General features: G+C 43.1%; 1 protein-coding gene across 29 annotated transcripts in view; it reads right to left on the minus strand.

Moving 5' to 3' along the window:
- Nucleotides 1-400: 400 nt before the first annotated feature.
- Nucleotides 401-16,018, minus strand: part of LOC130185241 (NLR family CARD domain-containing protein 3-like) — a 100,150-nt gene continuing 84,532 nt past the window's right edge. For 3 of the 29 annotated variants that reach the window (XM_056401567.1, XM_056401568.1, XM_056401569.1), the window contains exons 10-15: nucleotides 6,698-6,871; nucleotides 5,809-5,982; nucleotides 4,180-4,353; nucleotides 3,291-3,464; nucleotides 2,286-2,459; nucleotides 470-1,570 (exon numbers count right to left, since the gene is read on the minus strand). In XM_056401567.1, coding sequence (XP_056257542.1) covers nucleotides 1,345-1,570; nucleotides 2,286-2,459; nucleotides 3,291-3,464; nucleotides 4,180-4,353; nucleotides 5,809-5,982; nucleotides 6,698-6,871 — 1,096 coding nt within the window. In that variant the 3' untranslated portion in view covers nucleotides 470-1,344. Of the gene's footprint in view, nucleotides 441-469; nucleotides 1,571-2,285; nucleotides 2,460-3,290; nucleotides 3,465-4,179; nucleotides 4,354-5,808; nucleotides 5,983-6,697; nucleotides 6,872-8,324; nucleotides 8,499-8,690; nucleotides 8,958-10,393; nucleotides 12,299-13,531; nucleotides 13,652-14,616; nucleotides 14,767-14,875; nucleotides 14,896-14,987; nucleotides 15,012-15,135; nucleotides 15,242-16,018 lie in introns of those variants that run through there. The other 26 variants (XM_056401572.1, XM_056401578.1, XM_056401579.1 and 23 more) reach the window with 24 other exon arrangements.

Genomic DNA, 16,018 nt, shown 5'->3' on the forward strand with positions numbered 1-16,018 from the left:
GTCAGTCACTGGATGAAGCTCTCCTCTCCACTCCACCTCCCAGTAACATGGTCCAGTCAGAGCCTCTACACACCAGCTGCTGCTTCAACATCTGGATCATCAGGACACACACACACACACACACACACACACAGACAGACACACACACACACACACACACACACACACCCACACTCACACACACACACACACACAGACACACACACAGACACACACAGAGACACACACACACACACACACAGAGACACACACACACACAGAGACACACACACACACACACACAGAGACACACACACACACACACACAGACACACACAGACACACACACCCACACTCACACACACACACACACACACACACACCACACACACACACACACACACACACACACACACACACAACACACACACACACACACACACACTCCTCTTCACCTCCAGCTGTTGAGAGAAGAAGAGACAGAGGAGATGAATCAGTGTTTACAGAGACGTCATCAGCTGGACTTCAGTCCTGTTCAGTCCAGATGTGCAGCAGCTGTGTAGCGTAGCCTGCTTCCTCTCAGCTCTCATGTTAACGTGTTGGAGTGAACACTGAGCTGGAGGCTCACACACCTGCAGAGACTTTTAGCATCAAGTCTGTTGACTCTGCACATTTCCCTCAGTCCACAGTGGAAACAAACTGCTGAGTCATGAAGGTTCATCACTGCTCCAACAGCTCAGTGATGGATTCACTGTCCTGACATTTAAACACAGAGTCTCTGTGTGTTGATGAACATCTGGTCTGTTCCTCACACATCACCTGACAGATAAACATGGAGGCTGTCACTGAAAACATCTGGCAGAGGGACAGATATACAGATGTGCTCACTGGACTTCAGCAGAGCTTCTGGTCTGTATAAAGATCACATGGTTACAGAGTGTAATGATTCTTCTGTGGAATAAGAGCCAGTGACTGTCAGACATCAGACTGATCTCAGAGCTGTGACAGAGATCAAACTGATCAGGTCTTGAGTTGTGAAATGAGAGAACAAACTGTCTCAGATCAGATGTGACAGTTTGATGAATGAGGACACTGTCTCTGTTCCTCTGTGAGGCTGTCAGCTGTAATCAGCTTCACTTCCTGTAGACATCAACTCAACAACAACAGTCGTCTTCACATCCACTCAGACACATGATCACGACGAGCTTCTGGCCGCTCTGATTGGCCGACTGTTCTCTCTCTCTGTCTTTCTGTCCAATCCTGACGCCTGTCACCGTTCTCCTCTCACAGCTTCACTGAGGGAAGCAGCTGCTGAGAAGGTCGGAGGTTTCCAGGAAACACTGGCTCTTTGCTCTGATACTGTGTTTAGTACAATATGATGGAAGCAGCAAGGACTGACTCCGCCCCTTTTACTGACCTCAGAGTCTCCAGTCGACAGTCTGGACTCTTCTTAAGATCACACAGCTGTTTCACATCTGGATCCTGCAGCTTGTTGTGACTCAGGTTCAGGTGTTTCAGGTGGGAGGGGTTGGACTTCAGAACTGAGGCCAGAGAAGAACAGCTGATCTCTGACAAACTGCAGCTCCTCAATCTGAATAAAGAATAAAAGAAGTGAATAAAACAGATGATTTAATAAAAGACTTTGGAAATGTTCAGCAGAAACTTCTACTGCTCCTAACAATAATAATCATGACACATTTTATTTGTCGGCTTCTTTCCAAACATTCACAGACACTTTACTAAACAACAAGATTTGCAGTTAATGGAGTGAAACATGTGAAACCAACAGTGTGGTGCTTTTCTCTTCAACACATTCAACACGTCAATTCAACTGTTAGAAAAATACAACAATGTTCACACTTGTGTTAAAGTTCATTTAAATTCACTTCAAAGAAAAGAAGAGATTTTTCTTCATCAGTTGAATCTCAGTGTTTTTGTACAAATATTAGTTCTGAGGATCTTCTGTATGTTGTTGTGATAAAAATGAATTGACTTTAAGGACTCACACTGGACATTTTCTACAGTGTATTTAGAAAACATGAGTCCTCTGACTGAGAGAAATACCAGTGTGTGAGTTCTGAAGGTTGAACTGAAGTGAACAGACATTATTCATGACAACTGAGTGAAATGAGCTGAAACTGAAGAATCATTGTGAGAGAAGAACAACTGGAAACATGAGACAACCACTATTTAAAATGTCAGTAATGACTTCATTCAAAATGAAAAAAGTTCTGTGTGAAGATAAATCAGCTTCAGTTGTGGATTAAAGATATAAGATCTACAACAGTAACAGTCAGTGAACTGACCTCAGAGTCTCCAGTCGACAGTCTGGACTCTCCAGAAAACCACACAGACGCTTCACTCCTGGATCCTGCAGCTTGTTGTCACTCAGGTCCAGGTGTTTCAGGTGGGAGGGGTTGGACTTCAGAGCTGAGGCCAGAGAAGAACAGCTGATCTCTGACAAACTGCAGCGCTCCAATCTGAATAAAGAATAAAGATGTAGATAAAATCATTGATAATCGATCAGTTTTGTCCTAATCAATGATCTCTGTCTAAAATGAGCAGAGGGACTTTGTCCTTCTGTTGTTGTGGATCATCATAATGTCAGCCTTCTACACACATCATCCACATGTCAGCACAACATTCATACACCTCTTCATGTCAACACTGATTCATCAGCTGCTGCTGACCTCAGAACAGTCTGTCAATACACAATCAATATCTGATCAGACCTGTTGGACTAAAACTGACCACAACACTTTGATTGATGACTGAACTGGATCAGACTTTAAAGATCCAGTCCTGATCCAGGATAAAGGTCTTTCTTGGTCCTGGTCTCTGTCCTGCAGATCAGCTCAGGAAACAAAACTAAACACAAATTAAACTGAACACAAACTGTTTTCATCACAAATTACAGAAGATTTAATGGAAAACTTTGGAAGATGCTCATCAGGAACTTCAAACACAGAAAAGATGATAAATGAATGAATGAATTGACTTTAAGGACTCACACTGGACATTTTCTACAGTGTATTTAGAAAACATGAGTCCTCTGACTGAGAGAAATACCAGTGTGTGAGTTCTGAAGGTTGAACTGAAGTGAACAGACATTATTCATGACAACTGAGTGAAATGAGCTGAAACTGAAGAATCATTGTGAGAGAAGAACAACTGGAAACATGAGACAACCACTATTTAAAATCTCAGTAATGACTTCATTCAAAATGAAAAAAGTTCTGTGTGAAGATAAATCAGCTTCAGTTGTGGATTAAAGATATAAGATCTACAACAGTAACAGTCAGTGAACTGACCCCAGAGTCTCCAGTCGACAGTCTGGACTCTCCAGAAAACCACACAGACGCTTCACTCCTGGATCCTGCAGCTTGTTGTCTCTCAGGTCCAGGTGTTTCAGGTGGGAGGGGTTGGACTTCAGAGCTGAGGCCAGAGAAGAACAGCTGATCTCTGACAAACTGCAGCGCCACAATCTGAATAAAGAATAAAAGAAGTGAATAAAACAGATGATTTAATAAAAGACTTTGGAAATGTTCAGCAGAAACTTCTACTGCTCCTAACAATAATAATCATGACACATTTTATTTGTCGGCTTCTTTCCAAACATTCACAGACACTTTACTAAACAACAAGATTTGCAGTTAATGGAGTGAAACATGTGAAACCAACAGTGTGGTGCTTTTCTCTTCAACACATTCAACACGTCAATTCAACTGTTAGAAAAATACAACAATGTTCACACTTGTGTTAAAGTTCATTTAAATTCACTTCAAAGAAAAGAAGAGATTTTTCTTCATCAGTTGAATCTCAGTGTTTTTGTACAAATATTAGTTCTGAGGATCTTCTGTATGTTGTTGTGATAAAAATGAATTGACTTTAAGGACTCACACTGGACATTTTCTACAGTGTATTTAGAAAACATGAGTCCTCTGACTGAGAGAAATACCAGTGTGTGAGTTCTGAAGGTTGAACTGAAGTGAACAGACATTATTCATGACAACTGAGTGAAATGAGCTGAAACTGAAGAATCATTGTGAGAGAAGAACAACTGGAAACATGAGACAACCACTATTTAAAATGTCAGTAATGACTTCATTCAAAATGAAAAAAGTTCTGTGTGAAGATAAATCAGCTTCAGTTGTGGATTAAAGATATAAGATCTACAACAGTAACAGTCAGTGAACTTACTCCAGAGTCTCCAGTCGACAGTCTGGACTCTCCAGAAAACCACACAGACGCTTCACATCTGGATCCTGCAGGTTGTTGTAGTTCAGGTTCAGGTGTTTCAGGTGGGAGGGGTTGGACTTCAGAGCTGAGGCCAGAGAAGAACAGCTGATCTCTGACAAACTGCAGCGCTCCAATCTGAATAAAGAATAAAGATGTGAGTTCAGACACAAAGTTCCTTCTTGGAAGCTTCAGTGTTTCATCATCTGTTCAGAGCTGAAGAAGCTTTAGAAAGTAGAAGTTTAGAAAATGAAAGTCAAACACCTGAACCAACAGGAAGCAGGTTAAAAACAGTCACATACAAAGAGTGAAAACAGCTTCATTAATATCAATGACAACATGCTGCTGCTTCAATACAGACGTAGTGACTCCACCTCTTAAACTCTACCAGCTCCACCTGTGGCTCCATCTGTACAAACTCATGTTGAGCAGCCACATTTATTAGAGCTTCTACTTTCACTGAGCTCTTTCTGACTCAAACAGCTGATCTGCAGCGTGACACACTGAGGGTCATAGGTCAGCTTGTGCGTAGTAATATGGCAGTTCAATGCTTGAGAAAAGCTGGTTCCAAAGTTAAGGGCTGTTTGACAGCAACATCAAATGTGGAAAATATTCTAAATGATTTGAGCTTTTTTCCTTGGGCATTTTGAAAGTGTCTCAGACAGTGTTTTTCTGCTGACCCCGCCCACAGCAGCTCATCACTCAGCTTCTGTGGCCGTGCTCTCGTCTGTTTCTCCAAACTGGGAGGGGCCCATCTGAATCTACTACAGCTGATACACTGACTCTGTGTAAACACCTCACACAGCCCCACGTTAAATAACCTCAGCTGTCACTTCCAGCTGCTGTAACTCCTCCCCTCACCCAACCACAGAGGAAACACTCTCTGCCTGAGCCGCCATATAAACCAAACAACATCCAGCCCTTCTTGGTAATCCTCCAAACAAACCAGCTGAGCCTCTTCAGCTTCTTCATTTTAGCAGCAACAAGCCAAACACTTGTGTTTAAAGCATCATGAGTTCACACTACAAGCTCTGCTCTTACCTGTCTCTGCCTGTCTCACCTTTCTTCTAAGCCACAGTCATTGACAGGAAGTGGCTGCAGCGTCTGCCGTGTTCTTCACTGCCTGCTTTAGACTCAACCCTCTTAGACCCAGTTCAGGGAACAGGGACCAGACTTTATCTGCCAACAAAACCCCTCCAGCCAACCTCCACTGGACCGCAGGTTTCCAACCAGACTCCTCTGCCTCTGCTGCCAGCTCTGTGTATCTGAGCTGTTTCCTCTCATGGTTCTGTCAGCTCCACAACATACACAAGCTGCTGTGTTTCTGACCACAACAACATCTGCTCTCAGGTCAGTGCTGCACTTTCATTTAACAAGGTTCTGACTTCATTTTAAAAACTGTGCACGTCCTCTACTGCTCTGAATCACTAACACTATGACTGCTCTCACATTCTTCTGTTTGGAGTCATTACAACACACAGTTTTTTCTCTTCACCAGCTTGTTGCTTCAAAATCCTCACAGAGAAATCCTGAAAATATATGAACCAATGAAAAACTGAGAGTTCACAAAACTACAACAGTCAGTGAACTCACCTCAGAGTCTCCAGTCTACAGTTTGGACTCTCCAGTCCAGCAGACAGAAGCTTCACTCCTGAATCCTGCAGCTCGTTGAAGCTCAGGTCCAGGTGTTTCAGGTGGGAGGGGTTGGACTTCAGAGCTGAGGCCAGAGAAGAACAGCTGATCTCTGACAAACTGCAGTTGATCAATCTGAATAAAGAATAAAAGAAGTGAATAAAACAGATGATTTAATAAAAGACTTTGGAAATGTTCAGCAGAAACTTCTACTGCTCCTAACAATAATAATCATGACACATTTTATTTGTCGGCTTCTTTCCAAACATTCACAGACACTTTACTAAACAACAAGATTTGCAGTTAATGGAGTGAAACATGTGAAACCAACAGTGTGGTGCTTTTCTCTTCAACACATTCAACACGTCAATTCAACTGTTAGAAAAATACAACAATGTTCACACTTGTGTTAAAGTTCATTTAAATTCACTTCAAAGAAAAGAAGAGTTTTTTCTTCATCAGTTGAATCTCAGTGTTTTTGTACAAATATTAGTTCTGAGGATCTTCTGTATGTTGTTGTGATAAAAATGAATTGACTTTAAGGACTCACACTGGACATTTTCTACAGTGTATTTAGAAAACATGAGTCCTCTGACTGAGAGAAATACCAGTGTGTGAGTTCTGAAGGTTGAACTGAAGTGAACAGACATTATTCATGACAACTGAGTGAAATGAGCTGAAACTGAAGAATCATTGTGAGAGAAGAACAACTGGAAACATGAGACAACCACTATTTAAAATCTCAGTAATGACTTCATTCAAAATGAAAAAAGTTCTGTGTGAAGATAAATCAGCTTCAGTTGTGGATTAAAGATATAAGATCTACAACAGTAACAGTCAGTGAACTGACCTCAGAGTCTCCAGTCGACAGTCTGGACTCTCCAGAAAACCACACAGACCCTTCACTCCTGGATCCTGCAGCTTGTTGTAGTTCAGGTCCAGGTGTTTCAGGTGGGAGGGGTTGGACTTCAGAGCTGAGGCCAGAGAAGAACAGCTGATCTCTGACAAACTGCAGCTCCTCAATCTGAATAAAGAATAAAGACGTGAGTTCAGAGACAAAGTTCCTTCTTGGAAGCTTCAGTGTTTCATCATCTGTTCAGAGCTGAAGAAGCTTTAGAAAGTAGAAGTTTAGAAAATGAAAGTCAAACACCTGAACCAACAGGAAGCAGGTTAAAAACAGTCACATACAAAGAGTGAAAACAGCTTCATTAATATCAATGACAACATGCTGCTGCTTCAATACAGACGTAGTGACTCCACCTCTTAAACTCTACCAGCTCCACCTGTGGCTCCATCTGTACAAACTCATGTTGAGCAGCCACATTTATTAGAGCTTCTACTTTCACTGAGCTCTTTCTGACTCAAACAGCTGATCTGCAGCGTGACACACTGAGGGTCATAGGTCAGCTTGTGCGTAGTAATATGGCAGTTCAATGCTTGAGAAAAGCTAGTTCCAAAGTTAAGGGCTGTTTGACAGCAACATCAAATGGGGAAAATATTCTAAATGATTTGAGCTTTTTTCCTTGGGCATTTTGAAAGTGTCTCAGACAGTGTTTTTCTGCTGACCCCGCCCACAGCAGCTCATCACTCAGCTTCTGTGGCCGTGCTCTCGTCTGTTTCTCCAAACTGGGAGGGGCCCATCTGAATCTACTACAGCTGATACACTGACTCTGTGTAAACACCTCACACAGCCCCACGTTAAATAACCTCAGCTGTCACTTTCAGCTGCTGTAACTCCTCCCCTCACCCAACCACAGAGGAAACACTCTCTGCCTGAGCCGCCATATAAACCAAACAACATCCAGCCCTTCTTGGTAATCCTCCAAACAAACCAGCTGAGCCTCTTCAGCTTCTTCATTTTAGCAGCAACAAGCCAAACACTTGTGTTTAAAGCATCATGAGTTCACACTACAAGCTCTGCTCTTACCTGTCTCTGCCTGTCTCACCTTTCTTCTAAGCCACAGTCATTGACAGGAAGTGGCTGCAGCGTCTGCCGTGTTCTTCACTGCCTGCTTTAGACTCAACCCTCTTAGACCCAGTTCAGGGAACAGGGACCAGACTTTATCTGCCAACAAAACCCCTCCAGCCAACCTCCACTGGACCGCAGGTTTCCAACCAGACTCCTCTGCCTCTGCTGCCAGCTCTGTGTATCTGAGCTGTTTCCTCTCATGGTTCTGTCAGCTCCACAACATACACAAGCTGCTGTGTTTCTGACCACAACAACATCTGCTCTCAGGTCAGTGCTGCACTTTCATTTAACAAGGTTCTGACTTCATTTTAAAAACTGTTCACGTCCTCTACTGCTCTGAATCACTAACACTATGACTGCTCTCACATTCTTCTGTTTGGAGTCATTACAACACACAGTTTTTTCTCTTCACCAGCTTGTTGCTTCAAAATCCTCACAGAGAAATCCTGAAAATATATGAACCAATGAAAAACTGAGTTCACAAAACTACAACAGTCAGTGAACTCACCTCAGAGTCTCCAGTCTACAGTTTGGACTCTCCAGTCCAGCAGACAGAAGCTTCACTCCTGAATCCTGCAGCTCGTTTCCACTCAGGTCCAGGTGTTTCAGGTGGGAGGGGTTGGACTTCAGAGCTGAGGCAACGACTTCACAGTGAGTCTCTGTCAGTCGACAACCACCAAGTCTGTGATTAGAGAAAATATAAAATGTGTTAGAATAAAAATTCACAACATACAAAACATGTCGTCATGTGATCAACATCTGCTCTTCACATTCGTGGTTCATTTCATCTTATTGTGTTTGACATGAAACAATAATTCTCTCTCTCTCTCAGACCTGCAGATGTTTAACGTGAGTCTTTGTTTTACTTTAATCTCACAGATGAAAGGCGGGAAAATGGTTTTACATTTAGGTTCCATAATGTCCACAGTGTGAGTGTGATTGATCCACAGAGTCAGAGTGAAGCCATCGTGTTTAGAAAAACATTTTTACTGTTTTCTGTTATTAATTTGACTCCAGAACATTTTTCTAATGAGTTGAACTCAGTGAACAATTAAAGATGATCTCTCTTTGCTTCCTGCTTCTGTCAGGTGATGCTGTTCACGTCCATACGCAGGAAAACTTTGGTGACTGTTGCCAAACGCTGCAGAAATGAAACAAACAGCTTCACAATAATGATGAATGAAGTCAATAATCTCTGATTTCAGGACAACAAACAGAAAAGGACAAAACAAACAGCAGGACACTGATAATGAAGCCTTCCAATACACTGTACAACTGTTCACACACCTGGATATAATTACACTTTCAGACGTGCATGACAGACGACCACAGAGCTGCTGTTGTCACATGATGTCATCATTGACCTTTGGTGTGTAGAAGAAGACTACTCTCCTCTACAGCAACAAGAGAGAAACACCTGAGAGTTTCTGTCTCATTTAACACAATATATGGAAACACTTTAAAGGACCAGAGTGGAGGATTTAGGAGGACCTGTTCACACAGATGGAAGATAAATTTTCATAAGCACCTTTTCATTAGTATATAATCACCTGACACGTCTCCTTTCACAGAGCCTGCCATGTTGCAGCGCCATGTTTCTACAGTAGCCCAGAGCGGACAAACTAAACACTGGCTGTAGAGAGGGCCTTTAGTGTGTTTATGTTCCCTGAAGGCCACCATAGCTTCTCCTACACGCTCGGAACGGGAGGGGTGGGGGTGGGGGGGTATTCAGGTGGTTGCAGTCTGCAACGTCACCACTAGATGGCACTAAATCCTACACACTGGTCCTTTAAAGAAAGACCATGAAAAACTTAAGGAAGGAAATAAAACAACTTCCCTCTTCAAATGAAAAGTTGACTTCATAAGCACCAACTCCTGCTCTGATGTGACCAGTAGCTTCTTGTAGCTCATGCTAATGTTAGCAACCTTTAAAAGCTAATGTTGTCGTTACTGAGTCACTTCACTAGTTTGATGCCTTTTCTCTGTTTGTGAAGCTGTGACATCATGTTTTAGCATGAACCATTATCACATTAGTGTTTGTTGTCACCACAGTGGCTGCTGTTCACAAAAACTCACCAACTCACTTCAATGTAGAGAATTCAAAATGTAAAGTAGCACCTTTAATCTGAGCGGAGGTCTGGTGAGTTCACGTCTTTCTGACTCCACACATTCACATTCTTTTACTTTTCAAACTTGTAGTTTTCAGACCCAACCCACGCTGACTCAAGTGACATCACTGGAGGACATTTATCAGACTTCACACAGCTCCCTCTGGAGACACTAAAGGCTTTACACTGTTTTCTATATGCAGTCGTACTCCTCAACACCTGGAAACACCTGGAGACACACTGAGGTGTGAGATCAGTGACTCCTGCTTTAATTAGTTTTTACTATTAATTACAACCAACTGAAATATTTACATTTTAGTGCTCACAACATTTAAAACATCTCCAGAAGAAGAAAAGCACAACTGACCTCAAACTTGTGAAATGTGAAACAAAGAATAAAGACAATAATTTAATACTGAGGAAGTTTGAAGAACTAATTGATAATGTTAATGATCATGTCTGGACTCACTCAGCCTTCCTGCAGTTCCTCACAGCTGGGATCAGTCTCCATCGTCCCTCCTCTGATGTGTTGTACTTCTTCAGGTCCAACTCATCCAGAACCTCCTCTGACATCTGCAGCATGTAGGCCAGAGCTGAGCACTGGATCACAGAGAGTTTCTTCCTTGATCTGTTCTCTGACTTCAGGAACTCTTGGATCTCCTGATGAACTGAGTGATCCTTCATCTCCGTCAGACAGTGGAAGATGTTGATGCTTCTGTCAGGAGAGATATCATCTCTGATCATCTCCTTCAGGTTGTTGATGGCTCTCTGGATGGTTCCTGGACTGTTCTCTGTCTGACCCAGCAGACCTCCTAAGAGCCTCTGGTTGGACTCCAGAGAGAGGCCATGAAGGAAGCGAACAAACAGGTCCAGGTGACCGTTTCTACTTTGGAGGGATTTCTCCATGGCTCTCCTCAGGAAGTCATCGAGTGGTGGACCACTGCTGTCGAGCGGTGGATCACTGCTGTCGAGCTTGTTGATCCCAAAAAACCTAGAAATCTTCTTAAGGAAAGTCGTTGGGTTTGAGTCTCTCTGTTTGAAGTCTTCTCCCAGGAAGTTCTTCAGGACCTTTCTCTTCCTGTTGGTGCAACAGTGGAACATGTAGACTGCAGCCAGAAACTCCTGAACGCTCAGATGAACAAAGCAGTAGACTGTTTTCTGGAAGATCACACTCTCTCTTCTGAAGATCTCAGTACAAAGTCCTGAGTACACCGAGGCCTCTGTGACATCAAGACCACACTGCTCCAGGTCTTCTTGGTAGAACATGATGTTTCCTTTCTCCAGATGTTCAAACGCCAGCCTCCCCAGCTTCAGAAGAACTTCCCCGTCAGCCTCCGTCAGCTCCTGTGGACTCGTCTCACGTCCCTCATGGTACTTGTTCTTCTTCCTCTGTGTCTGAACCAGCAGGAAGTGTGAGAACAGGTCAGTCAGGGTCTGGGGCAGCTCTCCTCTCTGGTCTGTGGTCAACATGTGCTCCAGAACTGTAGCAGTGATCCAGCAGAAGACTGGGACTTGACACATGATGTGGAGGCTCCTGGACGTCTTGATGTGTGAGATGATTCTGCTGGACAGCTCTTCATCACTGGATCTCCTCCTGAAGTACTCCTCCTTCTGGGCGTCAGTGAAGCCTCGTACTTCTGTTACCCTGTCCACACATGTAGGAGGGATCTGATTGGCCGCCGCAGGTCTGGAAGTTATCCAGACGAGAGCCGAGGGAAGCAGATTCCCCCTGATGAGGTTTGTCAGCAGCACGTTGACTGATGACTCCTGTGTGACATCACACACAGACTTCCTGTTGTTGAAATCCAGTGACAGTCTGCTTTCATCCAGGCCGTCAAAGATGAACAGAACTTTACAGACAGCGAGCTGCTCTGCTGTGACCTTCTGTAATGTTGGATGGAAAACATGGAGCAGCCTGAGAAGACTGTACTGCTGATCTCTGATCAGGTTCAGCTCCCTGAACGAAAGCAGAACCAGCAGACTGACATCTTGGTTCTCCAAACCCTCTGCCCAGTCCAGAGAGAACTTCTGCACCGAGAAGGTTTTTCCAACGCCAGCGACGCCGTTGGTCAGAACCACTCTGATGGGTCTCTGCTGGTCAGCTGAGGCTTTAAAGATGTCGTGGCACCTGATTGGAGCGTCATGGAGGGTCTCCATCTTGGAAGTTGTCTCCAGCTGCCTCACCTCATGTTGGGTATTAACCTCTTCACTCTGTCCCTCTGTGATGTAGAGCTCAGTGTAGATCCTGTTGAGGAGGGTTCCACTTCCTGTTCCATCAGTTCCTTCAGTCACATGTTCACATCTGCTCCTCAGACTGATCTTATGTTGATCTAAAACCTGCTGCTCCTCCACAGAGACTCCACTCCTCTTCTCTCTGTGAAGACATTTCTTTATCACTAACATGTCACAGTCACAGGTCAACATCTCTGTTCTGATTGGTCGCCAACCTCAAGAGGGCGGGGCTTCACTAACATCAGCCGGTCTGTCTAGTCGTAAAGTTTCATTCATCAAGTCAAATTAAATTCTGAATATAAAAACTGCCTCTTGATTTTAGTCTATTACATTATGTGTATTCATATCTTGTTAAGCTGTTATGAAATATATTTTCTAACAAATATCTTAAATCATTAAAACCCTTTTAGATATTTCTGCGTGATGAATGTGACGTTTTTGTGAATCTTTCAGGAGCTGATAATGTATTGAATCTTGATTCTGTATTGATCCTATCAGCTCTTTGGTATCTGGCCACTTAAAGCTGGAGTGCAGGACTTTTACATATAAAGGAACGTGTGTGAAATCCAAACCTTTGTTAAATGAGTTCTCACAGAGCTGATTAACCCTCTCAGCTCCAGGTAAATCTCTGTATTCTGCAGTATAGCTGCCTTTTAAATCTGCTGTCTGTGGTGACTTTCCCTTACTGCGCACCGGTACTGATGCATTTGAGGTCAATAAGGAAAGACTGATTTTGGAGAGCTGGAGAGGCCAGTAACAACAGAGAGTAACCATCATTTACCAAGCGTCCAAGAAAAGTTCCTGATTCTCCAGATAAAAAGAAACTCTCAGAGGAAACAGAGGAAACTGGTGAGGCTTTTCCTGGTTGGAGAGCGCTGACAGAAGAGAGGGGACTGATGGTGTTTGTAAAATACTTGGAGTCGGCTATTTAACTATGACATTAACTTCACCTGAATAATGACTCATCGTCTTGGAGCTGATTGATGGTGTTGCTGTGATTACTCTCACTGCCAGAGGGGGGAGACACTAAATGATAAAGTGTCACCTCCAACATGGAGACACTGTGTTTCCTCTCTGTCCTTCTGTTGATTGACAGGTCTACAGACTGGTGGAGCACAGAGCTGTTGACGTGAAATCAGGCTCGTGTTCATGCAGCCACTTTCACACTGACTGAGGTTCATGAAACAGTAACATGAGAACGCTCTGCTTTATAAATCTGATGCAAAGACTGTGTGTGCATGTTTCTGTCTCGGAGTTTTTGTTGTGACCAACACAGAGTTTATGAATCTAGCTCCTGGTTTCTCCCTGTTTCCTTCACATGTGTCTAATAACTGAATCATCTTCAGCTCAGTTTACAGTAGAAACAGTCTCTTACTGTGAGTCTGAGGGTCCAGGTTCATCACTGAAGTTTATAGGATCTCCTTTGGACCGGTCACTCTTCATAGACAGACAGATGGATCCTGGAGACTCTGCTCTCAGTCTCTGGTTCTGACCTCTGCAAACACAAACATGTTTTTATTCATATCACATCGATCACTGATCAATTCTCTGATGACAGAGTCGATGTGGGAACTCTCAGCTGACGTCACCATCTAGCACCACACACTGTACTGAAGGATGGAAGCAACACAGCTGCTCACTGTCGTTTCTATCAAACAAACAGGAGGAAACATATAAAACATTTGTTGGGACTATTTTCAGCGGCGGATGAATCCACATTTGGTGCTGTAGTGAGTATTCGGGGCAGCAGGACGGAGTGTGTGGGACTGAGTCTGAATAAACGACAGTGTGTGTTCATGATAATGAAGGAACATGTCACCCAGTGACACAGTGTGGTTCACTGATGTCTTTTAACATGGAGCTCTATGGCTCAGAGGAATAACTTATATCAGGCTGTGATAGGTTTGGCTCTGCACATGGGATTTATTGCTGATAAGAAAAATATGGACAATCAACAGACTCAGCGCTCAACCTGAACTGATTCTATTTACTGCATTTAGTAACTTTACTCGTGAATCTGGTTTCCTCATTAATTATTCATCACCTTTGTTAACAAATCCAAATGCTGTTGGTCAAACAGTGTCTACAGTGAAGCTCTGACATGTGAAACTCTTCATCATTCAGGCTGTAAAATGATCCTGCAAACTGCTGTAAACTCTGTTAGATCCCAGCTCATCAAGGTTCACCACACCACCCTTTAATTACTGATGTCTTTAAATCTCTGTCATGTTCATCAGCCGCAGGAAGAATGTGGAAAAGAAAAAAGTTCAAATGTTGTTTAATATCCGATTCATTTCACAAGAAACAAGCGACCTGAGCAGTTAGTATTAATACACTGATAAGCCTCAAGAACCAGGAGGAACTTATTTCCTGTTACAGGCTGTGACGTCACTGCAGGACCTCAACACACTAAACACTGTCACAGTCTGGAGGTTCACAGGTTTGTAGCAGGTCTCTTACTGTGAGTCTGAGGGTCCAGGTTCATCACTGAAGTCTGGAGGATGTTCGTTGGACCGGTCACTCTTCATAGACAGACAGATGGATCCTGGAGACTTTGCTCCGTCCTCCTCTTCCTCCACACCATCACTCATCTTCAGGACTTCAGTCAGTCTGAGAGGGAAACCAGTCACACTGACTGTGAGCTCAGACACACAAGAGTCAAGACAATCTGTTCAAGAGTCACATGCAACATAAAGAGAACAGGAAGTAACACACACACTAACAGAATATACAGTATAATAAACTCCAGCTGCTCAGTCTTCATGTGTATTATTCAGCTCATCACAACGTTGAGTCAAACTGTTGATTGTGACGCAGAGAACAGGAAGTACCACAGCTCATGTTGTTCCCTCCTTTTCTCTCAGTGTCTTTGTGTGGACAGAAGTTCACTCTGACTCTTCTTCCCTCCACAGTCCACAGGGAGAAACTGACTCTGAGACTTTCACAGTAAAATAATAATAATGTTGTATTTACACTCACCTGCCTCAGGCACCAGTTTCCTCCTTCTGCTGCGTCGACTCAAAATGGAGTCTGAACTAACACTGAACACTTTCACTTTCACTTGCTCCTCCCCTTTGCATTTACAGGAAATCACCTGAGTCTGTCTACGTGTATATGTATGTGACAAACAAACACACACACACACACACACACACACACACACACACACAATAGTTCCTGTGACCTTTAACCTGGTCTGGTGGTCTGATATGTTTTACATTAAATATTTGACTCTAATTCAACCAAAATTAAATCCTAATGAAAAGAAGTAAAAGGGATTCAGTATTTTCCACCAGATTTTAATAAAGTAGAATAAAATCTGTCAAGTCCAGACTTTCCCAGGTTATTTTTACAGCACTGAGTATGTACTGCATGTACTCTGTGTACTATATTTACTGTGTGTACTCTCAATGTAATGTGTGTACTGTGGGTACCAGGTTGGGGGGGGCAGGGCTGTGTCATCAGTTGCTGGGCAGACTCCACTCAATGGTCACTCAATCCTCTAGTATCTACACCTCACTGTTCATCACTTCACCATCCAGCAACAATAATAATACTAATAATAACAATCATGATGATAATAACAACAACAATACTACGAGTACTACTACTAATAATCATAATAATAATATTAATTGATCTCCTCCTGGACTCAACACTACAACAGTACTGAGGAAAGCTCAGCGAAGCAGCTGTTTTCCGTCCCACAGGAGGATGTGATGCAGTTTCATGGTGCTGGGTTTGAGAGCGTCCCTGTTTAGCTCAGTCACACAGATAAACACACAAGTCCTAAAACTGTCTGATGTGGTCCAGATGTGGACAACAAACATCTGTAAATTACTATGTTTGCCTTCTCACAAAC

Source organism: Seriola aureovittata, chromosome 17, assembly GCF_021018895.1.
Source record: "Seriola aureovittata isolate HTS-2021-v1 ecotype China chromosome 17, ASM2101889v1, whole genome shotgun sequence".
Lineage (NCBI taxonomy): Eukaryota > Metazoa > Chordata > Actinopteri > Carangiformes > Carangidae > Seriola > Seriola aureovittata.